General features: G+C 61.6%; 1 protein-coding gene and 1 long non-coding RNA gene across 5 annotated transcripts in view; one reads left to right on the top strand and one right to left on the bottom strand.

Moving 5' to 3' along the window:
• Positions 1-23,980, top strand: part of FLNC (filamin C) — a 27,079-nt gene continuing 3,099 nt past the window's right edge. The window contains exons 1-43 of one of the 2 annotated variants that reach the window (XM_059171805.1): positions 1-705; positions 5,116-5,364; positions 6,906-7,003; positions 7,144-7,294; positions 7,390-7,508; positions 7,714-7,791; positions 7,992-8,154; positions 8,310-8,510; positions 9,673-9,810; positions 10,201-10,327; positions 10,470-10,606; positions 10,807-11,000; positions 11,093-11,206; positions 11,788-11,931; positions 12,140-12,263; positions 12,462-12,622; positions 12,832-12,922; positions 13,012-13,181; positions 13,396-13,513; positions 13,604-13,866; positions 14,237-14,834; positions 15,275-15,448; positions 15,571-15,733; positions 16,035-16,195; positions 16,818-16,985; positions 17,070-17,193; positions 17,688-17,844; positions 17,920-18,109; positions 18,292-18,315; positions 18,428-18,675; positions 19,124-19,198; positions 19,477-19,576; positions 19,838-19,978; positions 20,211-20,339; positions 20,439-20,612; positions 21,217-21,378; positions 21,468-21,671; positions 22,101-22,253; positions 22,337-22,459; positions 22,567-22,809; positions 22,989-23,258; positions 23,354-23,491; positions 23,767-23,882. In XM_059171805.1, the coding sequence (XP_059027788.1) occupies positions 351-705; positions 5,116-5,364; positions 6,906-7,003; positions 7,144-7,294; positions 7,390-7,508; positions 7,714-7,791; positions 7,992-8,154; positions 8,310-8,510; positions 9,673-9,810; positions 10,201-10,327; positions 10,470-10,606; positions 10,807-11,000; positions 11,093-11,206; positions 11,788-11,931; positions 12,140-12,263; positions 12,462-12,622; positions 12,832-12,922; positions 13,012-13,181; positions 13,396-13,513; positions 13,604-13,866; positions 14,237-14,834; positions 15,275-15,448; positions 15,571-15,733; positions 16,035-16,195; positions 16,818-16,985; positions 17,070-17,193; positions 17,688-17,844; positions 17,920-18,109; positions 18,292-18,315; positions 18,428-18,675; positions 19,124-19,198; positions 19,477-19,576; positions 19,838-19,978; positions 20,211-20,339; positions 20,439-20,612; positions 21,217-21,378; positions 21,468-21,671; positions 22,101-22,253; positions 22,337-22,459; positions 22,567-22,809; positions 22,989-23,258; positions 23,354-23,491; positions 23,767-23,882 (7,230 nt within the window). In that variant the 5' untranslated portion in view covers positions 1-350. The remainder of the gene's footprint in view (positions 706-5,115; positions 5,365-6,905; positions 7,004-7,143; positions 7,295-7,389; positions 7,509-7,713; positions 7,792-7,991; positions 8,155-8,309; positions 8,511-9,672; positions 9,811-10,200; positions 10,328-10,469; positions 10,607-10,806; positions 11,001-11,092; positions 11,207-11,787; positions 11,932-12,139; positions 12,264-12,461; positions 12,623-12,831; positions 12,923-13,011; positions 13,182-13,395; positions 13,514-13,603; positions 13,867-14,236; positions 14,835-15,274; positions 15,449-15,570; positions 15,734-16,034; positions 16,196-16,817; positions 16,986-17,069; positions 17,194-17,687; positions 17,845-17,919; positions 18,110-18,291; positions 18,316-18,427; positions 18,676-19,123; positions 19,199-19,476; positions 19,577-19,837; positions 19,979-20,210; positions 20,340-20,438; positions 20,613-21,216; positions 21,379-21,467; positions 21,672-22,100; positions 22,254-22,336; positions 22,460-22,566; positions 22,810-22,988; positions 23,259-23,353; positions 23,492-23,766; positions 23,883-23,980) is intronic. The other variant, XM_059171806.1, reaches the window with a different exon arrangement.
• The window catches only part of LOC131829735 (uncharacterized), a 6,334-nt gene continuing 6,162 nt past the window's right edge, over positions 23,809-23,980 (bottom strand). For all 3 annotated transcript variants that reach the window (XR_009352971.1, XR_009352970.1, XR_009352972.1), the window contains exon 3: positions 23,809-23,903. This is a non-coding gene — a long non-coding RNA (uncharacterized LOC131829735). The remainder of the gene's footprint in view (positions 23,904-23,980) is intronic.

The raw sequence follows: 23,980 nt of genomic DNA on the forward strand, positions 1-23,980 counted from the left end.
CGGGCGGCATTCCTGGGAGGCCGGCGCTCTGACGTGGACTCGGGGGCCGCAAGCGCGGCGTGGGGGGGCCGCGGCCCCGGGGGCTTCTTAAACCCCCCACCCCGGCCCGGCCCGCACTTCCCGAGCACCGCTCCGCCCCCGGAGGGAGAGAGAAGGAGAGAGAGAGAGCGCGACCGAGGAGCAGAGGAGGCCCTCCGAGTCCCGCCAGCCAGGGCGCGAGAGAAGTTGATAGCGCAGCGCAGAGCAGCGAATCCCGCGGTCGCGCCCCGACAGCGCCCCGACAGCGACCCGGCCCGAGCCCAGCCCCGGCCCAGCAGGCAGCCCAGTCCCCGCCCCAGCCCCGCGCCAGCATGATGAACAACAACGGCTACTCCGAGGCCGCCGGCCTCGGCCTGGGCGACGAGGTGGACGACATGCCGTCCACGGAGAAGGACCTGGCGGAGGACGCGCCGTGGAAGAAGATCCAGCAGAACACGTTCACGCGCTGGTGCAACGAGCACCTCAAGTGCGTGGGCAAGCGCCTGAACGACCTGCAGCGCGACCTCAGCGACGGGCTGCGCCTCATCGCGCTGCTCGAGGTGCTCAGCCAGAAGCGCATGTACCGCAAGTTCCACCCGCGCCCCAACTTCCGCCAGATGAAGCTAGAGAACGTGTCCGTGGCCCTCGAGTTCCTCGAGCGCGAGCACATCAAGCTCGTGTCCATCGGTCAGTGCGGGCGAGCAGGGTGCGGGCACGGAGGGAGGGGGACCTGCCCCGAGGATGGGCCGGCCGGTGGGGCTGGTGGACACAGAGGGTGGGTGGCGCGGGGAGCTGAGATGGAGCAGAGGGAGACGCCCTGGCAGAGGGAGACAGGGACAGGCCCCTGGCCCCGGCTTGCTTCCCCGCCCATCCACGCAGGCCACAAGGGCACTGCTGCACGCAGGTCTGTCCCTAGAGCAGCGTCCAGGGGTGTCCGGATGCGGAGGTCCCGGCCTTACCGTTCCTAAGTCCTCCAGCTCAGCCTTCCCGCACACACTCCCATCAACCCGACTGGACTCATTGTCCCCTTTCTTGCCATTGGGCCATCCCAGCCCATGCTTGAGAAGACAGGGTTGGTGCCCATTACTGATTCCTGGGGGTGTCTACTCCCTAAACAAAACAAATAGCTTCTTTGCCTCCCAGCTCCTCCACAGGGGAAGGACTGGGCTGAAGACAGGTCCCAACCACTGTGCATCCAAGGGCTGGGAGGCAGAGGGAGAGCTGGTGGCCAGGCAGGCATGGGGCTGGGGGCCCTCCGTAGGCATGTGCTCAGCAGCTGGGTTCAGGCCCCTGGGCCAGAGCAGGCCGGGCCCAGCCTCAGAAACCTAAAAAGGCACTGAGCAAGTGCAGAGAATCTTAACCCCTGCCTGTCCACCTCCTGCTTCAGCCTGCCTTGGAGGGTACTCCCCCAAGTCCATGCCAGGCCCCAGCCCACCCCCTAGGCCGGGATTGGCTGTAGCTAACCTTCTGGGTTGAGGGGAGGGAGGAGAAGGCCTGTAGAAGGGAGGAAGTCATTGAGTGTAACCAGATTTGGAAGGTGTATCAGTGCTGGTGGGGGTGGGGAGGCACTCCAGGCTTCCAAGCCCAGCGGGGGATCTAAGGGTGGGCTCTGAGTGGCACGAGGCTGCTCCTCCCCTTCAGCCCCGCAGTGCTCCCTGCTCGATCGGAACCTAGGAAGACCCCTACCCTCTACCCCTGGGAAGACCCCCTACCTCTCACCCTGTGGTGAGCTCTTCCGAGTCTTGCTGTGATTTACAAGAAGGGGCCCCTTGGGGTGCATCCCAGGGCCCCAGGAGAGGAGTTTCACACAGGGTCAGCTGCCTTCCCCCACCAGGGTACCCCAGAGACTTCTCTAGATAATTGAATGTCTGTCCACCCCCACTGTCCCTCAGGGCATCTCTAGGCCTCCTGAATTAGCAGCTGAAGTCAGTCCGGGGCCCTTTGCCCTGTCCAGTCCCTTCTCTAGGCCTTACCCCTCCTGCCCCAATACTGCCCCCTCACCCCACCCTCTCTGGCCTGGAAATAGCCCTGCCTCCGTGACACAGCAGATGTCTCTGAGCTTTCCAGAAGGACGAGCCTGAGGACAGGGGGTGGGGGAGGGGGCTCTGGTGTTTGTAGTGGGGCTGAGGGCTGCATGAATATGTGTGTGTGTGTGTGTGTGTGTGTGTGTGTGTGTGTGTGTGTTGGGGGCCATCAGACAGTGTGCGGGGGAAGTCAGAGACAATCCGCTCTGGGGCTGTCATCCCCCCTGAATGCTGGGATTTGATGACGGGACTGACTGTCCCAGGTGGGGTCTCAAGGGGGGTGCCTGGGGCCTCACCAGGACTTTATAGGAAACTGCAGCCTTCCCCTCCCTTCCCCACTGCGGGGGTGGTCGGCCCCTCTCCAGGCCTCATCCTTCCTAAGCACACCTCTCCCCTCCCCCATGCCGGTGCCTGGCTTGGGCCCCTTGGCTCAAGTGTGGAGAGGCCGGCTCAGAGGAGAGGGGGAAGAAGCAAAAGATGGTTTGGGGGTGGGAGGGACGCTCCTCCGTTCCCGCTGAGAGGAAGGGGAACTGTTCCCCATTTGGGCCAAGTGGCTGACTCGCGCTGATGAGATAAGCTGTCAGCAATTCGGGGCCGGGCCTGAGGCTAAGTGAGGGGGGAGGGGGCACCGGCAGTGGGGCTGCTCAGCCCTGCGGGGAGATGTAAAGGGATTCCCCATCAGGGGTGGCATTCTGCTTCCTCTGGTTCCCTCTGGCCCACGTAGTGGTGGGAAGGGACTGGCCGGGGGTGGGGTGGGGGGGCCTCCGCTGGGCATTGTCTCAGGACTGAAATGGAGCATCTGGGCCCCCGTTAGGGGGTCAAAAAGACTCCCCACTTCTCTTTCTAGGACTAACCTGGGAGCTGGGAGCCACGAAGTCCACCTGAGGAGGGGGTGCTCAGCCTAGGTTGACGAGCTGTGTGCCCTTACCCCAGCACCCCAACCCGGCCCCCACCACCCCCTCAGCCCCTCCAAACAAAGAGGCTTAATGAGCTCTGTGCCACAGCTGTTCCCCAGTTGCTATTCCTTCTAGAGCCAACAGCTGAGGGAGGGGCTGGAGGGGGCAGCAGCTGTGCCGGCCCCTCCCTCGCCCAGGCCCTCTCTCCTCCCCCTCCACTTGAGGCCTGGGGTGGCCTCAGGGACTGGCTGTCAGGCTCCTCCCACCCCCTTGGGGGTGTCCCTAGGCCGGAGACGAAGTGGTGGCTCCGGGTGTGAGGGAGGACTCCTGGCTTGGTTGGAGCTCCCTCTCCTGCCTGGCCTGGGGGGCGGGGGCGGGTAGGGAGGGTAGGAAGGTCATTGCTCCTGAGCGAGACTCCAGGCCCCTCTCTTGCCTCATGCCAAAGTGGACCACTTGCTGTTTGGCCCAGGGCCAGTTCCTGGGGAGAAGCTTCTCCCTGAAGCAAATATGAACGACACCCCCTCCCACCCCAGCAACCTCAGGGCCTCCCTCCCAGAAACCTGGCCCCAGTTGCAAGAAACGCTCCCGGCTGTGTGCGCACTGGCTTTGGAGGCTGTCGGGGTGGTGAGAGGCGGAGGGGCACTGGGTGTCAAGACTGTGTGAAAGTCTTGCGGGCCGTGTGTTTGCGAGAGCGCGCCGGAGCAACAGGAGGCCGGGAGGGAGTGTGTCATGGAATCTGAAAGCTGCCAAACCATTGTGCTGCGGCCGAGCCAGGGGGGAGTGGGGGCGGGCTGGGGAGCTGCCGGGGAAGGAAGGATGAATCAGTGAAAGGGTGAGGGAGCCAAGGGGGCTAGAGCTGGGGGCCAGAGGGACACACAGGCTGAGATTCTCCCTCCTGGGGGGGTTGGTGGGGGGTGGGGTGGGGGACTCTGGAGTTCCGAAGGCCTTTGGTCTCCGAGCTGCTTTCTCCCGATATCCAGAGGAGAAGGAAAAGATGTGTTAAGGGGCGGGGGTGCCTCCAGCCCCACCCTCTGCTATCTCTCGGGCAACACCAGTAAACAAGGCTGACGCTCCCCGCCCCCACCCCCTCCTAAAAGTGGTGTTCAGGGAAGCTGACAATCCTGCATTGTCCTTACATATAAGCTGGTTTGCAAAGATGTATCCTCTAGTCCACCTTGGCTCCTGGATCTTTCTGGCTGTGGAAGGAGAACCAGGTCCCCCAGATCTTGGGGAGTGCGTTCTGGCATTCCCCGCAGGAGGGGATGGGTGGGGAGTCTGAGCTTCCCAGACTTGAGTCCACACGGGGGACATTCTTCCTGGCTCCTGTGAAATCCCACCGGCCCCAGCATTTAAAAACATGATTTTCAAGCCTTACCCGAGCTTGCACTGTACCCCTTCCCTCCTTCCCGAACTTTGTTCCAAAAGCCTTTTATGGTGTTCAGAGGAGAATTTTGCTGGAACCAGGTTAGCTTTATTCCTCTCCAAATTAAGTTTTAAGATATGCATCCATTCAACCAGTATTTATTGAGTATAAGTAAATACTGATACATAATAAAATACTATCTAGTGTGAAAGAAGCCAGACAAAAAGAGCACATACTATAGGATCCCATTTGTATAAAACTCCAGAAAATGCGGATGAATCCATAGTAACCAAGGGCAGACCAGTTGTTGCCTAGGAAGGAGGGACAAGGAGGGGCGGCCGGAGGGATCACAAAGGGTCGCGTGTGAGGAAATTTGGGGAGAGATGGGTATGTTTATGACGTGGTGGTGGCGTTAGGGGCATGTACAGTTGTGTACTCGAATATGGGCAGTTTGCTGGGTGGCAGGCATACCTTAATAAAACTGTTAAAAAGTGAAAAAACAGCGTTCTGCCCCCAGGAGGCTTACAATCCCGGTGCCTGCAGCCTGATGGAGGCCCATGTCCCACAGGTGAAAGTACCTGTTGCGGGAGCACATTGGGAAGCAGCCTCACCGAGAAGGGAGGGTCCTGGAAATGTTAGGCTTCTGGGTCCAGCCTCCTCAGAGGGTGTGACTTTGGTAGGCAGAGAAGGGGGCAGTTTCCAGAATCAGGCATTCCGCCCCCCGCCACCCCCCAGGGCTCTAAGGGCAGCTTCGGGAGCTGAGCTGTGGAGGGCGGCGCCCTTGCTGAGCCCCGCTGTCCTCTCCGCTCTGCAGACAGCAAGGCCATCGTGGATGGGAACCTGAAGCTCATCCTGGGTCTCATCTGGACGCTGATCCTGCACTACTCCATCTCCATGCCCATGTGGGAAGACGAGGATGACGAGGACGCCCGCAAGCAGACCCCCAAACAGCGTCTGCTCGGCTGGATCCAGAACAAGGTGCCCCAGCTGCCTATCACCAACTTCAACCGCGACTGGCAGGACGGCAAGGCTCTGGGCGCCCTGGTGGACAACTGTGCCCCTGGTGAGTGGGCCGGCGGGCCCATCACGGAGCCCTTCGCTGGTGGTGGTGAGGCCTGTGCTTGTCAGAGTGGCGGTGTCAGGGCTGGGGGAGTCGGAGCGCCTGGGGGGCTTGCCCCCTGCTCCAGCCGAGAGTCTTTGCTGGCGTCAGGCCCTTGTGTGACGGGTAGTGTCAGATCCTGTAGCTGCGTTCCTCCTTTTACAGACAGGGACACTGAGGTCCAGAGAGGGCCAGTGACTCGTCCAAGATCACACAGCTTATTTGTGGCAGAACCAAGCTAGAGCCCAAGGCCTCAGCTTCCTCCTCCATGAGCTTCGTACTTTGCCACAGGGGTACCATTTCTGCTGAGCTGAGAGAACGGAAGTGTGGTAGAACTTATAGCAAGAAGGCCAGGAGCTCGACCCTGAGAAGGTTCTTCTTCATGAGACCCCAGGAGACGCTTGAGGGAGAGCCGAGGCTGGTGGGGCACCCCCTGGTGGCCAGTGGCCCGGCCCTGCCCCCTCTCACTGTAGGCCCCGGCCTAGTCAGGTGGGGGCAGCTCAGGGACCACGAGGAGACGGAGGCATCACAGAATAGTGCTCTGCCCCACAGGCAGCTCCCTCTCTGACCGTGACCCCCCAAACAGATAGGTCATCTTCTAACTCGGCTGGATCAGCTGGGCTACTAGCCCCTTGGGAGAGTCCTCCCCCAGCCTAGGGTCAGCCGGGGAGCAGGGGGTGGGAGGCGGGGGCACTAGCCACTTGGGAAGCATTCCCAGCTGCTGAGCCATTGCCCACAGCTGGTGAGGCCGCCAGCAGTGAGCTCAGCTGTTCCGGCGGTCATGGATTCCAGCCTTTGAGCCGGCCCCCTCCCAACCAGTGAGCATCACCTCTTCTCCAGCTCTGGCCCAGACCAAGCACCCCCTTACCTCTGCACCCCTCGACAGGAGTGATCTGGAGTCACCTTAGCATTTTTCCCATTAGGAGGGATGGGTTTTCTCTGGCCACAGAAGAGAACCCATTCTCTGAAAACATGCCCTTAAGCACCTCAGTTTCCCCAAGTGCTCAGTGAGGAAAGAGAGGGTGTCTCTTGCCCTAAAGCTGATGTGGGAAGGGCCTGGGACTCTAGGACTTGAGGCCAGCTGTGAGAAGGCCTTCTGGAGGCACAGGTCTGGGGCATGTGCAGGATGGGGCCTCCGACCTCCCCTATGTACTCCCGGGGCAGCTGGGATGAGGGGGAGTCCTCATAGGGTCTGTGCTGGGACCCGGGCAGCCAGGAGACTGACTGGCAGGGCCGGTGCCAGGCTGCGTCAGCCAAGGCAGAAAGGCCTCATTGTTGGTGCTCGGGGTGGGCCGGGGGGGGGGGTGCGCCTCTCAACAGTGATGGGCATCCCAGCCGATGGGCCCGAACATAGAGGGTCAGCAGGAACCTGGCCTGTCAGGGGCCTCAAGCCGCGTGGCCGTGGGTGTGACTCCGCAGCGTGTGAAACTCTTGGATGCGCAGGTGCTCTGCATTCTGGCTGGCTGCTTACCCCTAATCGTCATCTCCTTCTGCCATCTCTCTAGGCCTCTGCCCTGACTGGGAGGCCTGGGACCCCAACCAGCCCGTGCAGAACGCCCGGGAGGCCATGCAGCAGGCGGACGACTGGCTCGGGGTGCCCCAGGTACACGAGCAGATGGGGTGGGGGAAGAGTAGAGGGCCAGAGGGCCCCGGATGCATGTTGGGTCTCTGAGTCAGGCTGTGGGAGAGAAGCGAGGTTGTTAGGCCAAGGGCACCCTGTAACCCTCTTCCTCCCTGTGGCAGGTGATTGCCCCCGAGGAGATTGTGGACCCCAATGTGGATGAGCATTCTGTCATGACTTACCTGTCCCAGTTCCCCAAGGCCAAACTCAAACCTGGGGCCCCTGTTCGCTCCAAGCAGCTGAACCCTAAGAAGGCCATCGCCTATGGGCCTGGTAGGTGCTGAGCCCCCTGACTATCTTCCTGGGTGGCTGGGGACACCCTAGGGTGGAGTGCTCTAAGTACCCCGGCCCTGCCTTCCGCCCCTCAGGCATCGAGCCCCACGGCAATACTGTGCTGCAGCCCGCCCACTTCACCGTGCAGACAGTGGACGCCGGCGTGGGAGAGGTGCTGGTCTATATCGAGGACCCCGAGGGCCACACTGAGGAGGTACGGAGAGCCTCTGGGGACAGGAGGGATTGGCATGGGCTTGGAGCCAGAGACCACAGGCTAACAGGGATGGCCTGGAGACGGCCACCGGCACTCGCTGTTGTGCTGGGGACTGGAGGAGGCGTCGCCATGGGGGGCACCAGGCACTGTGGGGGCAGGAGGGGCTACGGCCACTGTGACTTCTAATCTTTTTCTTTCCCAATAGGCCAAGGTGGTTCCCAACAACGACAAGAACCGCACCTACGCGGTCTCCTATGTGCCCAAGGTCGCTGGGCTGCACAAGGTAGCTCCCAGCAGACCCTCCCCATTCCAGTCACATGCTTAGCTCTGGCTGAGTGGACCCCCCTCCCCGCAGTTTGCACCACCCCTCACCCCAGCACACCCAGAGGCCCGCCTCTCCCCGACCTTGGCTCCGCTCTGCCTGCCCACCCCCCCCCCAGAACTGCTTTTCCCAAGAAGCTGAAGCTTGCCCCCTGTCCCCAGGTGACCGTGCTCTTTGCCGGCCAGAACATCGAACGCAGCCCCTTTGAGGTGAATGTGGCCATGGCCTTGGGGGATGCCAACAAGGTGTCAGCCCGTGGCCCTGGCCTGGAACCTGTGGGCAATGTGGCCAATAAACCCACCTACTTTGACATCTACACAGCGGGTAAGGACAGGTCCCAGCAAGGTGGCGGCCCGGCAGTCCGTGACTGCAGGGGGTGACATGGATGCGGACCTGGGGCAGAGGGGGGTAGGTGGGCCCAGGGCAGGGGAGCTCGGTGTGCCCGGAGCAGGGGTGCTCACAGCCTTTGTGCCTGGCAGGGGCTGGGACTGGTGATGTTGCTGTGGTGATCGTGGACCCGCAGGGCCGGCGGGACACAGTGGAGGTTGCCCTGGAGGACAAGGGTGACAGCACATTCCGATGCACATACAGGCCTGTGATGGAGGGGCCCCACACTGTGCATGTGGCCTTCGCCGGTGCCCCCATCACCCGCAGCCCTTTCCCTGTCCACGTGGCAGAAGGTAAAGGCCCTTCATCCCCATAGTCCCACTCACTGAGGCCAGGACATAGAACTGCCACCAAGTTCTGGGTCGGAGTGCTTATGGGAGAAGGGAGCAAATCCAGGGATGGGACGGGAGAGCTGAACCTTTGAAATAGTTAGAGAAGCCATGGTGGCGGGGAGGGACAGGCGTAGATCTGGAGAGGCCTCATCTGCATTCTCTCCACACACTACCCCTGGAGACCCAGGAGACCACAACAAAGCTTGTCAGACAGGGGCCACCCTGGGACAGTTGCAGGGGCATATGCGATAGGCCTCAGGTGGGGGCTTCTGCCACTCGGGTCCCTCCCGGCTGCTCAGAGCCTTTGCTGCCAGTCGACCACTCCATGCCCATCCTCTCCCAGGCTGAGAAGGTGGTGGCATATTAGTACTATCTGGGAGAGGTGGCGCCGGCGTGGCCATAGGTGACCTGCCTCACCTGTGCTGGGGGGGCGGGGCCCAGTGTGGAACTGCCCCCCTTCCGTGGCATACTGTGGCAGGCCCCAGGTTCCATGCCATTGCCTGTGCCCCATGCCAGCTCCACCCCCCCCCCCAAGGGGTTTGAGTCCAGTTTATGTGTTCCGTGCAGGCTGAGATTGCCATGCTTTGGCCCATGTTTAGCAGCAAGGTCTGGGTTCACTGCCATTGGTAGCCTTCTGTGGCAGATTGATCTCCATGCATTGCCTGTGATTTGTGGCAGGCTCCCTGTTTCGTAGGATGTCTCCTGTTCTGGGGCCCTGCATAATGTTTTGGGGCATGACTTAGTCCTAAAGCTGCTGTGGAGGGTCTGCCTGGGAAGGCTCACGTGGCTATGGGTGGGTGCCCTTGGGTGGTTTGGGGCCCTCCCCTATCTCTCTTTGCCCCCCTCTCTGCCCAGGCTCTGCCATGTGTTTGTCCCAGGCAACACTGACTCTGAGAAGCCCAGAGGGGAGGGTTTCTTACAGCTGGCTCCCTGTCCTGGCATGGCTCCCAGGGGCCCCGGTTGTGTCAGGGGCTCCCAGAGGCAGACAGCACGAGGCCCAAGCCCATGCCTTTGAGGATGTCAGGGAGACTATGCCCAGGGAGGTGGCGGGGAGGAGTGGTGAGAGGCTGAGGCTCTATCTCAGGCCCCTCAGCACCCCTGATCTTCTCTCTCGAACCCCCAGCCTGTAACCCCAATGCCTGCCGTGCATCGGGGCGGGGCCTGCAGCCCAAGGGTGTGCGTGTGAAAGAGGTGGCAGACTTCAAGGTGTTCACGAAGGGTGCCGGCAGCGGGGAGCTCAAGGTCACAGTCAAGGGGCCAAGTGAGTACCAGGGCCCAGGACTGGGGAGTGGGAGAGCAGGGAGGAAATCTGGTCAGTGGGTCTGAATACCTGAGGGCAGTGATGGCCAGCACCATGCCTGCCACCCTGGAGAGACTCCAAAGAGAGGCTGACCAAAGGCACCATGGAGTCTTGGGCACCTTGTCTCTTCTCCTGCATCAATTTCCCGACTACAAGCCGGGAAGGATCCTCTCACCCCTACATGCTACCCTGGGGGTCGTGCAGAGGGAGGACATGTGATCTCTGCCTGAGCTTCAGCTCTGCCCCCTAGTAGCAGTGCCCTCAGGCTACGCCTGGATCCCCAGGGCTCCTTGAAGGGACTAAGGAACTCTGACCCCCTTCTCTGCCCCCCTTCTCTGCCCCCCATCTCAGAGGGCACAGAGGAGCCGGTGAAGGTGCGGGAGGCCGGGGATGGTGTGTTCGAGTGTGAGTACTACCCAGTGGTGCCTGGGAAGTACGTGGTGACCATCACATGGGGTGGCTATGCCATCCCCCGCAGGTAAGCCATGCACCCCATGCCTTCCTGTCTGGGCCCTAACGGGGCGGGAGGAGGATGAGGGGCTACCTGGTACTCCGAGGGGAGGGTGGTACCTCCAGGGGAGGTACTTCCTAGCATGGACGCCAGATTCCTCTTTGCCCAGCCCCTTTGAGGTACAGGTGAGCCCAGAGGCAGGAACACAGAAGGTTCGAGCCTGGGGTCCCGGCCTGAAAACGGGCCAGGTGGGCAAGTCGGCCGACTTTGTGGTGGAGGCCATCGGCACGGAGGTGGGGACACTGGGTAAGTGGCTGGATTGTAGCAGGTGCGAATGCTGGGGAGTGGTATGTTGGAGGGACGTGGGAAGTGAGTGGGGGCACAGGAGGTGGGAATGCTGGGTAGCATCGGGATGAGATGGAGTGGGGCACTGGGGCGACGGAGGGAGTGATGGGAGTGTCCGAGCTGCCTCTCATGGCCTCTCATCTTCCCTCCCTTGCACACAGGCTTCTCCATTGAGGGGCCCTCACAGGCCAAGATCGAGTGTGATGACAAGGGGGATGGCTCCTGCGATGTGAGGTACTGGCCCACAGAGCCCGGGGAGTATGCCGTGCATGTCATCTGTGATGATGAGGACATCCAAGACTCGCCCTTCATTGCCCACATCCAGCCGGCCGTGCCCGACTGCTTCCCAGACAAGGTGCGGTTGGGGACCTGCATGTGGACCCAGGATGGGGCTAGGGGGCCCTCCTCCAGTCCCTGTCCTAGCTTTCCGCTCCTCCCCCTGCACAGGTGAAGGCCTTTGGGCCTGGCCTGGAGCCCACTGGCTGCATCGTGGACAAGCCTGCAGAGTTCACCATTGATGCCCGCGCCGCTGGCAAGGGAGACCTGAACCTGTATGCCCAGGTGGGGCACCGCCCAGCCCTGTCACCCCCCACTGTCCCAGGCAGGAACCCTGGGAGGGTGGGGGCAGGTGAGAGGCAGAGGAAGTTGTAACATCTCAGGACGCTCATGGATCCAGGAGAACTATGCAAAACTGAAAATTGTGTTTTCTGATGATAATCTTAACATATTTTACAAAAAGTGTATTTGGTTGCACTAATAATTTTTTATTTGAAAGATGATTTGATTCAGACATTGGCTTCCCAGATCAGTTCCTCAAACTGGTGTCCACCAACCCCTAAAGTTAATGTATTCTTGGGTCCAAGAGGATGATTTTTCTTTAAAGTGTTCATTGTTCAACTTTAGAAACGTGGATTTAGCCCAGCCTCTCCCCTACTAACACCTTTCAGCTGCCTAGGCTAGGAGGTGAGGGGGCCTAGATGGTCTCCAGACAAATTCCAGGCTCCCTGGGTACGCTCTGCCCCTGGGCTCTCTCAGCCTAAGGTCTGTAGCGGATGAGTAAGGAGGGCGGCCTAAGGCCAGCAGAGGGCGCCAGTGCTCTGAGGCGGCCTGAGCACCCTGAGACTGCTTGGTGTTGCCCGCAGGACGCTGACGGCTGCCCTGTCAACATCACCGTTATCCCCAATGGCGACGGCACCTTCCGCTGCTCCTATGTGCCCACGAAGCCCATCAAACACACCATCATCGTCTCCTGGGGAGGTGTCAACGTGCCCAAGAGCCCCTTCCGGGTGTGTCCTCCTACCCTGCCCCTTGACCCTGGGGTCCCAGAGGGAGGGTAGAGGCCTGTGCAGGAGATGTTGGTTGTCCCTGGGCCCTTGTCAACACTCTCCACCCACGGAGGCCAAGACTGGTCCCAGGGCTGGGCTGGTGGTGCTGGGGAAAGAGGCCTTGTGGGAGGGGCAGTGTGCTGAGTGAGCATCGACCCCCTCCCCACAGGTGAACGTGGGAGAAGGCAGTCACCCTGAGCGGGTGAAGGTGTATGGCCCCGGCGTGGAGAAGACGGGCCTCAAGGCCAACGAGCCCACCTACTTCACGGTGGACTGCAGTGAGGCTGGGCAAGGTGCGCCGGGCTGTGGCTGGGGATAGGGGTGCGTGCGGCCTGGGGTGGGATCCCCGGGAAGGGTCTGCGTGGGTCTGTGTTGGTGGGGTACCTGCTCTGGCTAGATCCTGTTTCTGGGCAGAGTTCAAGTGGGACTAATTAAGTGGGGGTGGGGACTGTTGGGACCTCACTCATGGCCTCGTGCCTGCCGCCCCTCAGGTGATGTGAGTATTGGCATCAAATGTGCCCCTGGAGTTGTGGGCCCTGCAGAAGCTGACATCGACTTCGACATCATCAAGAACGACAATGACACCTTCACAGTCAAGTACACGCCCCCAGGAGCCGGCCACTACACCATCATGGTGCTGTTTGCCAACAAGGTACCCCCCCTTGGCTTTTGGCAATCATCGGCAGCCTGCACCCTCCAAGTCTCAGCCAGTGGCTTGACATGCTGTCAGTTACAGACAAGATCACAACCATCGCTCAAGCCCTTCTTGTGTGCAGGCAGTGTGCCTTAGAAGGCACAAAGCGGGGGGGCTTTTTCAGAAGCTGCCTTTGCCTACCCTCACCAAATCTTTCTTCCATCCAGGAGATCCCTGCCAGCCCCTTCCACATTAAGGTGGACCCATCCCATGATGCCAGCAAGGTCAAGGCTGAGGGCCCCGGGCTGAACCGTACAGGTAGGTGTCTGGGCAGGGGCCGGGCTGGGCTGGAGTTGGGGCTGCGTGTCCACCAGACCCTCACCACCATCTCGACTTGGCCCTCCCAGGTGTGGAAGTTGGGAAGCCCACTCACTTCACGGTGCTGACCAAGGGAGCCGGCAAGGCCAAGCTGGACGTGCACTTTGCTGGGGCCGCCAAGGGTGAGGCTGTGCGGGACTTTGAAATCATTGACAACCATGACTACTCCTACACTGTCAAGTACACAGCGGTCCAGCAGGTGCGCCCCACCCTTTCCCTGCCTCCCCCATCCTGGCTGACAGGTCCTGCATCTCCTTCCTCCAGTCTCCGAGGGCCACTTCTGAGTCTTGGCCCCTTTCCTGCCATCCCTGTGCTGTGTCCATGGCCTTGGGCCTTGAGTCCATGGCCTTGGGCATGTTGCCAGACTTTGTTGTCTAAGCCACCAGGTTCTGACCTGCTCTTGTACCCAACAGGGCAACATGGCAGTGACAGTGACCTACGGTGGGGACCCTGTCCCTAAGAGCCCCTTTGTGGTGAATGTGGCGCCCCCGCTTGACCTGAGCAAAGTCAAAGTTCAAGGCCTGAACAGCAGTAAGTGGGGCAGGAGTGGACCTGGAAATGACAGGGATCATGGGGTGGCCCGGAGCCCCTGTTCACTGTGCCCCCTCGCCCTCTCCGCAGAGGTGGCTGTGGGGCAAGAACAGGCGTTCTCCGTGAATACCCGAGGGGCTGGCGGTCAGGGCCAGCTGGATGTGCGGATGACCTCCCCCTCCCGCCGACCCATCCCCTGCAAGCTGGAGCCCGGGGGCGGAGCTGAAACCCAGGCTGTGCGCTACATGCCCCCTGAGGAGGGACCCTACAAGGTGGACATCACCTATGATGGTCACCCTGTGCCTGGCAGCCCCTTTGCTGTGGAGGGTGTCCTGCCCCCTGACCCCTCCAAGGTGAGGAGACAGGAGCTGGAGGGAACTGGGATTCAGGGGTTTACAGGGAAGATGGAGGAGTCAGGGGCAGAGGCCAGAGGGCCCCTGTTTCTGGAGTGAATACCAAGGGGATACCAAGGTACCCCCCTGGCCCCGGACCTGCCTCTGAGATAGCTTAGTTATTAAGAGCGTGGCCTTTGGTCACACCTGGGTTTGAATTCCAGGGATAAATGATTTGGGCCATCTGCCTGCACCTCCTCATCTGGAATTGTTCTAAGAAGGACTCAATCTGTGGTGGTTGCTCCAAGGGGCAGAGCTGGGTGGGGAGCCATGGAGACCAAGCACGGGAGGGGCCCGAGGTAAGAACATCATATCTGTGCTCCTCTTCTAGGTCTGTGCTTATGGCCCTGGTCTCAAGGGCGGACTGGTAGGCACCCCGGCACCCTTCTCCATTGACACCAAAGGGGCTGGCACGGGCGGCCTGGGGCTGACCGTGGAGGGCCCTTGTGAGGCTAAGATCGAGTGCCAGGACAATGGCGATGGCTCATGCGCCGTCAGCTACCTGCCTACGGAGCCGGGCGAGTACACCATCAACATCCTATTTGCCGAAGCCCACATTCCCGGCTCGCCCTTCAAGGCCACCATCCGGCCTGTGTTCGACCCAAGCAAGGTGCGGGCCAGTGGGCCGGGCCTGGAGCGTGGCAAGGCCGGCGAGGCAGCCACCTTCACTGTGGACTGCTCAGAGGCGGGGGAGGCTGAGCTGACCATCGAGATCCTGTCGGACGCTGGCGTCAAGGCCGAGGTCCTGATCCACAACAATGCCGACGGCACCTACCACATCACCTACAGCCCCGCCTTCCCTGGCACCTACACCATTACCATCAAGTACGGCGGGCACCCCGTCCCCAAGTTCCCTACCCGCGTCCACGTGCAGCCTGCTGTCGACACCAGCGGAGTCAAGGTCTCAGGCCCTGGTGTGGAGCCTCACGGTGAGTGAGAGGAGGAACCCGTGAGGGAGCCATGGTCAGCAGCAGCGGGGAGGGAAGTGGGGCTGAGGGCTTAGGGAGGGCCACGGTGGGGTGAAAGGAGGGTTTGGGGGCAGCCGTCAAGTCCTGGGGGCTCGGATACCCCAGGGAAATGGCTAGGCATGGGGGCGCAAGGTACAGGGAAGCAGAAGACCCAGACATACCCTTCCTTGCCGCTGTGGGGCACCTGAGGTGAATAGAGGATCATGGGTTGGGAGTGGGCACAAGGCAGGGGCCATGGGAGACGGGCCCGGAGTGCACAGGCGTGCAGAGGGAGGTGGGGCTCAGGCTGGGAAGTAGCACGTCTGGAAGGAAGAGTCTGGGAGCTGGGGAGAGTGGAGGCGTGAGTGCCCGTGGGAGAGCTGCTCTGGCCCCACACTGAGTGCCCCTCTTCTGGGCCCCAGGTGTCCTGCGTGAGGTGACCACCGAGTTCACTGTGGATGCCAGATCCCTAACGGCCACGGGTGGGAACCACGTGACCGCGCGTGTGCTCAACCCCTCGGGGGCTAAGACAGACACCTATGTGACGGACAACGGGGATGGCACCTACCGGGTGCAGTACACAGCCTATGAGGAGGGTGAGGGCCCGGCGGAGTGGCGCGGGGGCAGGGGGGGTGGGGATCTGATGACACTGCTCCTGGCACGGTCGCAGTCTTGGGGCCGCGCACATCCCGACCCGCTCTGTGTGGCTGGCTTCCAGGTGTGCATCTGGTGGAGGTGCTGTATGACGAGGTCGCTGTGCCCAAGAGCCCCTTCAGAGTGGCTGTGACGGAAGGCTGTGACCCCACTCGTGTGCGGGCCTTTGGGCCAGGCCTAGAGGGGGGCTTGGTCAACAAGGCCAACCACTTCACCGTGGAGACCAGGTAACCTCCCCCTTGCCGGGACACTGAGGCTGTGGCCACCCTGATCTCAGCCCCTTGCCCTTCTCCTCTGTCCTGTGTGTACCTCACGCCAATCCCCTCTCAAGGGTGACCAGGAGCAAACCTGTCCTCCCCCCCAGCTCCCTCCTGCCCCAGTGTCTCAGATCGACCCCTGTAGCTGGTCCCTCCTCAGTGGGGCCCTGGCGGCCTGCTCTCCTTCCTCCGCTCACCCCATGCAGCCGCTCTTCCCTCTCCCCACTCGCTCACGGTCACTAGCAGAACTGAGGAGGGTGTCACCTTGCAGGGGAGCGGGCACTGGAGGCCTCGGCCTAGCCATCGAGGGCCCCTCGGAAGCCAAGATGTCCTGCAAGGACAACAAAGACGGCAGCTGCACCGTGGAGTACGTCCCCTTCACCGCCGGGGACTATGACGTCAACATCACCTTCGGGGGGCGACCCATCCCAGGTGCGTGGGGAGAGAACTGCAGGAACGTCCAGGGGCTGTGGTGGGCTAAGCAGCTCCCGTCCGCGCTGCTGACACAGTTCCCAACTCATTTCAGACAGAGAGAGAGAGAGAGAGCATGAGCAGGGGAGAGGCAGAGGGAGAGGCAGAAGCAGACTTCCCCTGTGAGCCGGGAGCCTGATGCGGGGCTCCATCCCAGGACCCTGGGATCATGACCTGAGCCGAAGGCAGGCACCTAACTTTATCTGAGCCACCCGGGCGCCCCAGAAGTGGATTTTATTTTTAAAAATCCATTTTTTGCATTTTAGTTAGGACTTTTTTAAATTACTTTCAAAAAAATTAACATAGTGTATCATTAGCCCCAGGGGTACAGGCCTGTGCATTGTCGGGCTTACACCCTTCCCAATGGCAAGACTTCTCCCAGGCGGGCAGCTCAGCTCATGAGGTCTCAGCCTCAGTCTGCAGCCAAGTTTATCTGTCCCTGTTTACATTTTCTTAGCAAGTTCTTAAGCGTTTGCACACGTTGGTCTGGCCTCCCTGGGGCATTTCGGCCAGCACCGCCGGCCTCTCAGTGTCTGTGACCCTCCTGGGCAGGTGGACTGGGCTGATGTCCTTCTCCTTGCAGGGAGCCCGTTCCGGGTGCCGGTGAAGGATGTGGTGGACCCTGGGAAGGTGAAGTGCTCGGGGCCAGGGCTGGGGGCCGGCGTCAGGGCTCGGGTGCCCCAGACCTTCACAGTGGACTGCAGCCAAGCTGGCCGAGCGCCGCTGCATGTGGCCGTACTGGGTCCCACAGGTACAGAATGTCAGGGCAGGGCGGAAGGAGGGGTGGGAGGATGGGGTGCTGGGAGGCTCTGCTGACCCTGCCCCCCTTGCCCAGGTGTGGCGGAGCCCGTGGAGGTACTGGACAATGGAGGCGGCACCCACACGGTCCACTACACCCCAGCCACCGATGGGCCCTACACAGTAGCCGTCAAGTATGCTGACCAGGAGGTGCCACGCAGGTAACTACCTTAGGGCTCCCATGCTGTGACCGAGCTGGGAGGGGCCCTCCTCCTGGGGCCATACCTGTGGGCCCCTGCCAGGGCCCTAGGGGTGCCCCTTTCACCTGTCTTGGTCTCAGCTGGTCTCAGTCTCAGCCACCCCAGCCTGCTCCTCCGTGGGGCTCCCTGCCTGTCGCCACAGAGAGGCAGCACAGCCCCTGGGGCTCTCCTTGGCCCAGGCTTTCCCACCGCATAGCTACCACGTTAGTGCTTTGGGAAAAGACCGGTGGGGGGAGAAGGCAGCCCTTGGCATCCTCCTCTTTAAACTGACCTCAGCATCTTCCTGGGGAACACAGGACGCCACATCCTGGGCGTCCTGGAGTAACCCTCCCACAAAACCCAGGATGTGGTCTGTTCCCTTCTCCCTGCCCCAGAGAATCCTCCCTCCTTACGTGTGTGGGGAGGAACTCTTCCCAGACGCCCAGCAAACTGTCCATCCTTTCTGCCCCCTCAAGCCCCTTCAAGATCAAGGTGCTTCCTGCCCACGACGCCAGCAAGGTACGGGCCAGTGGCCCCGGCCTCAACGCCTCTGGCATCCCTGCCAGCCTGCCTGTGGAGTTCACCATTGACGCCCGGGATGCTGGGGAGGGTCTGCTCACCGTCCAGATCCTGGTGAGTCCCTATGTAGCTTGTCTCCCCCGTCAGGGTTTGGCCACAGGCAGGGCCTGACCTCTGCTTCTCTCCCAGGACCCCGAGGGAAAGCCCAAGAAAGCCAACATCCGGGACAATGGGGATGGCACGTACACTGTGTCCTACCTGCCAGACATGAGCGGTCGGTACACCATCACCATCAAGTATGGTGGCGACGAGATCCCCTACTCACCCTTCCGCATCCACGCCCTGCCCACCGGGGATGCCAGCAAGTGTCTTGTCACAGGTGGGTGCGCGTCCCCCCTGCTCTGCCCCTGCTCACCGTCATGTACCCCTCACAGCTCTTCCAGGTCCCTGGCCTAGTCCCTAGGGGACTGCCAGTCAGAGAGCCCCCCTGCCCTGCCCCCCCTCCCCTTGCCCCTCCCCGACACCATGGCTGTGTGGCCTCACACTCTTCTCTGTTTCCAGTGTCCATTGGAGGCCATGGTCTGGGTGAGTGCCCTTTTTCTTCTTACTGTGGGCTGAGGTGATGAGGGCAGCTGGGAATGGAGAGGGACCGGGCACAGCTCCCACCGACCCTCAACTTGGCTCTTTTGGGTGGCAGGTGCCTGCCTGGGACCCCGCATCCAGATCGGGGAGGAGACCGTGATCACGGTGGATGCCAAGGCAGCAGGCAAGGGCAAGGTGACGTGCACAGTATCCACACCCGACGGGGCGGAGCTTGACGTGGATGTGGTGGAGAACCATGATGGTACCTTTGACATCTACTACACGGCACCCGAGCCGGGCAAGTACGTCATCACCATCCGCTTCGGAGGCGAGCACATCCCCAACAGCCCCTTCCACGTGCTGGTAAGCTCCATGGCCCCGGACAGTGGATGGGGAGATGGGCCCTGTTAGCAGCAGCAGAGAATCCCAGAACCCGCTCCCCGTCTGATGGATTCTGGGCCCAGAGTGTTCTGGAGTCAAGTCTTTGGTTTCCCACAGCCTCCCAACTTGGGAGTTGAGCACAGCCCATTTTCTGGCCTCTCCAGTGGTCTGTCAGTTTTCTCTGGAGGGGCTGGCCATGTAGTTCTCCAACCCTTGGGCCCAGAGTCCCTAGACATTCCCCCCTTCCCCGCCAGGCGGCCCTGCGGGACGATGCAGCCCTCCAGAGGGAAAGCTCACCAGATACCCATCCTACCCCAAGGGCGGCCCAAGATCTCAGGTCCCTGGGCCATTCTCGGAGGCAGCTCCTGAGTGCTCGGGCTGACATGAGCTGGCCTGCCATAGCCCGTGCTCTCCGTGCCTTGCCTCCCAGGCGTGTGACCCCATGGCCCACGTGGAGGAGCCCTCTGATGTGCTGCACCAGCCCAGCACCTACCCTGCACATTGGGTACTGCTGCCTCCTGCCCGGGCTGCTCCTCGCCCTCCTCCTGCTGTTTCATTTCTTCCTTCTAGTCTTCCATGGCCAGGGCTGGGGCTTGGTGTGGGGCCATACTGGGGAGCGGGTGGGTCCCAGGCTGAGCACGGCACCTCTTCTCTTGCAGCCTGCCGCTCTGGTTTCACCATTAACCATCTTGTTCTTTCCTCCCTTTCTTGGACTTTTATTGGGACTCAGGCCAAGCTCTGCAAGGCTTCCCTGGCAATGACTGTTCCTCTCCCCTGCCACAGGCCACAGAAGAGCCAGTGGTGCCTGCAGAGCCAATGGAGTCCATGCTGAGGCCCTTCAACCTGGTCATCCCCTTCACTGTACAGAAAGGGGAACTCACAGGTAGTGTCCTGGGGCCCTGAGACAGGGGGGCTGGGGAAGCCAGTGGAGAAACCAGCTACCCCAGGCCCAGAGACGGGAAGCGAGCTACCCAGGGTTACAGAGCCAAGTTGGGCATAGCTGGAACTCAGACTCAAGCCTTCTCTGCCCCAGTGTGGGCTTCATCTCACTGCTCTGGGCTGTCTCTCGGGGCCTGGAGCATTAGGGAGTGGGGGGCATGCTAGTTAAAAACAGGGTCCCTTACAAAACTCTGCTACCCCGCAGGGGAGGTACGGATGCCCTCCGGGAAGACAGCCCGGCCCAACATCACCGACAACAAGGACGGCACCATCACGGTGAGGTACGCGCCCACCGAGAAAGGCCTGCACCACATGGGGATCAAGTATGACGGCAACCACATCCCCGGTAAGTTGGGGCCGGGCTGAGAGGAGGCCGCTGTGGCTTCGTCCTCACCTTCCTTCTTTCAATAAAATTTCATTGAGCGCCGACTGTATACAGACACTATGGGAGGCAGACTTTCATCAGTCAGGTCCCCCACGGCAGACAGGGCAGCTGCAGGAACATCCAGGGGCTATGGTGGGCTCAGGCAGCTCCCGTCTGCCCTGCTGACACAGTCCCTTCTCTCGGTCTCCTTCAGGAAGCCCCATGCAGTTCTACGTGGACGCCATCAACAGCCGCCATGTCAGTGCATACGGGCCAGGCCTGAGCCACGGTATGGTCAACAAGCCGGCCACCTTCACCATTGTCACCAAGGACGCCGGGGAAGGTGAGGAGAGCTGGAGGCAGAGGGCTGGGCTAGGAGGCCAGGGTGCAGGGTGCAGGGCTGAGGGCAGGACCTCTGATCTCACCCTCCCTCCTCCTCCAGGGGGTCTGTCCCTGGCCGTGGAGGGCCCCTCCAAGGCTGAGATCACCTGCAAGGACAACAAGGATGGCACCTGCACCGTGTCCTACCTCCCCACGGCGCCCGGAGACTACAGCATCATCGTGCGCTTTGATGACAAGCATATCCCAGGGAGCCCCTTCACAGCCAAGATCACAGGTGGGGCAGGGGTGGGCCCACGAGCTGGGAGGGCAAGCCCAGCATGTCCGTGTAACCTGGGGTGAAAGGGTGCGGGCCCCTCTGGGTGCAAGGGGTCATCTTTGGACAAATTCAAGGAGCCCTCCATTCCCTAGAGCAGATGGGAGGTATCCGCCCACCCCCTGTGCTTTCAAACACCTCACCTCCTATTAGGTCACTGAAGTAACTCTGGAGAAGTTAGGGTACTGCTAATCTCTTCTGGTAGGTCGGCAGGCCCAAAGAGGCTAAGCCACCGGATCAGAGCCCCGTGGCGGCCAAGGAGTCTGTGTCCTCTGCTCTAGTCTCGTGTGTTGGTTCCACAAAACCATGTGACTTGCAATTAAAATACACAGATCAGGGCTGAGCCCATTCAGGCCTGAAGCACTCACGGGGCAGCTGGGGTACTGGGTCCACCTGTAATCTCCCGCAGCCAACGTGCGACCAAAAAACCTGCTCTCTCAGGCCTTTCTGCCCTTTGAGGTGTCCTAGCTGTCGAGTCCAGTGGGGTCAGCTAGGAGGTCTTCCACGCCCCGTGAGGACACAGCCAGCCTGGACTCCTGTCTGACATATCAAACTCCCCCACCAGGTGACGACTCAATGCGCACATCACAGCTGAACGTGGGCACCTCCACGGACGTGTCCCTGAAGATCACCGAGAGTGATCTGAGCCTGCTGACCGCCAGCATCCGTGCCCCCTCGGGCAACGAGGAGCCCTGCCTGTTAAAGCGCCTGCCCAACCGTCACATTGGTGAGTGCGGGCCGTGAGGAAGGGCCGCTGGAGGGGGTGGCTGCTCTGCCGGGCCCAGGGCCCTGTGCCTGACCACCCCCTCTCCACAGGCATCTCCTTCACCCCCAAGGAAGTTGGGGAGCACGTGGTAAGCGTGCGCAAGAGTGGCAAGCATGTCACCAACAGCCCCTTCAAGATCCTGGTGGGGCCATCTGAGATTGGGGACGCCAGCAAGGTGCGCGTCTGGGGCAAGGGTCTGTCCGAGGGACAAACCTTCCAGGTGGCGGAGTTCATCGTGGACACTCGCAATGCAGGTGCTTCTCACCTCAGGGACCAACCCCCCACCCCGTTTCAGCTGGTGCTTCTAATGAGGATTTAGAACTTTCCTGCCCACCCCGCCCTCCACAGGAACTTCCTGGCCCAGTCCCTGGGGATTCATATTCCAGGGGCGGGGGTAGTGCTTCTTCCATGTCACTTCTCTCACGTTTGGAAGCCCAGCCGTCCTGAGTTTCTGACTCTCCCTTACTGGCTGGAAGCTAAAAGGCCCACTGAGGGACTTTTCCAGACTGCCTCAGCCCTGGCCCTCTGGTTCAGGGCCAGGCTTATCCCTCCTCCTGCAGGGCCCACTGTCATTAGTGGTTATCATACATGTTGGGCCCCTGGTCCAGACAGAGCCTGTAGCATGGGGAGGGGACACCAGAGTGGCAGGGCCTGAGGGAGAGGTGTCCTTGGCTTCCTGCCAGGTTACGGGGGCCTGGGGCTGAGTATTGAAGGCCCCAGCAAGGTGGACATCAACTGCGAGGACATGGAGGATGGCACGTGCAAAGTCACCTACTGCCCCACTGAGCCAGGCACCTACATCATCAACATCAAGTTTGCTGACAAGCACGTGCCCGGTAAGCTCTGGGCGGTGGCTGGGCAGGGGGAGGCCGCAAGGCTGGGGTCTGAGCTAGCTGATGGCCCCCTTCTCCTGTTCTAGGAAGCCCGTTCACTGTGAAGGTGACCGGCGAGGGCCGCATGAAGGAAAGCATCACGCGGCGCAGGCAGGCGCCTTCCATTGCCACCATTGGCAGCACTTGCGACCTCAACCTCAAAATCCCAGGTGTGAGCCCGGAAGAGCCGACGTGGGGCTCCAGGGAGGGTGGTGGGCCCAGAGCCCACCCCAGGGCAGTCCTGGCTCGCTCACGTCTGTGGCTCCGTGTCCCGCAGGGAACTGGTTCCAGATGGTGTCTGCCCAGGAGCGCCTGACGCGCACCTTCACCCGCAGCAGCCACACCTACACCCGCACGGAGCGCACGGAGATCAGCAAGACGCGGGGCGGCGAGACCAAGCGCGAGGTGCGGGTGGAGGAGTCCACCCAAGTTGGGGGTGACCCCTTCCCTGCCGTCTTTGGGGACTTCCTGGGCCGGGAGCGCCTGGGCTCCTTCGGCAGCATCACCCGGCAGCAGGAGGGTGAGCATCATGGCTGTGCTGGGCCAGGGGCCTCCTGGAGCCTCCGGGAGGCCGGGACAGGACTGGGAGGGCACGGCAGGTGGCCGCGGGGGCTCTGGGCAGAAGCAGAGCTTTCACGGAGGAGGGAGGGCGGGCCCAAGGCTGGGAGCAGTCGTCCTGATGCTCCCCACTCCCTGCAGGGGAGGCCAGTTCTCAGGACATGACCGCACAGGTGACCAGCCCGTCAGGCAAGATGGAAGCCGCTGAGATCGTTGAGGGAGAAGACAGTGCATACAGCGTGCGCTTCGTGCCCCAGGAGATGGGGCCCCACACAGTTACTGTCAAGTACCGCGGCCAGCATGTGCCTGGTAGCCCCTTCCAGTTCACTGTGGGCCCACTGGGTGAAGGCGGCGCCCACAAAGTGAGGGCTGGAGGCACTGGACTGGAGCGAGGGGTGGCCGGCATGCCAGGTGAGGGGCAGGGGCCAGGCAAGGGGGTGGCAGGGCGGCCAGGGGGCGGGGTGGGGTGCTAACGAGCTGCCTCTGCGCTGCTCCCCTGTCCCCAGCTGAGTTCAGCATCTGGACCCGAGAAGCAGGGGCTGGGGGCCTGTCCATTGCCGTGGAGGGCCCCAGCAAGGCGGAGATTGCCTTTGAGGACCGAAAAGATGGCTCCTGTGGGGTCTCCTATGTTGTCCAGGAACCAGGTAGGTGTCCATGATGGAGGGGGAGGCTGAGCCTGCCGAACCTTTCAGACTGGGATGCTGACCAGAGCAGAGAGAGGGGCCCCAGAACTCCCCCTTCACCTGGGCGCCTGCTCTTGCTCTGCCCCATCTCCCTCCACCCCGCACGGCTGCAACTGTGAGACTCTCTAGACCTGAGCCCTGACCCAATGAGCCTGTCCTGTCCTGAGGCAGGCCGGAGGTGCCGCCACCCCCATCTCCTGTCCAGGGGCCTGTGCTGACCAGCCTTCCCTCCCCAGGTGACTATGAGGTCTCCATCAAGTTCAACGATGAGCACATACCAGACAGTCCCTTTGTGGTGCCTGTGGCCTCCCTCTCAGATGACGCTCGCCGCCTCACCGTCACCAGCCTCCAGGTATGTGCTCAGGGGTAGGACCTGGGCAGGAGGTGAAGGCAGGTCCATGTGTCCAGGGACTTAGCAGTGGCCTTGAAAGAGGCAGCAGGGGAAACCAT

This window comes from Mustela lutreola, chromosome 4, assembly GCF_030435805.1.
Source record: "Mustela lutreola isolate mMusLut2 chromosome 4, mMusLut2.pri, whole genome shotgun sequence".
Lineage (NCBI taxonomy): Eukaryota > Metazoa > Chordata > Mammalia > Carnivora > Mustelidae > Mustela > Mustela lutreola.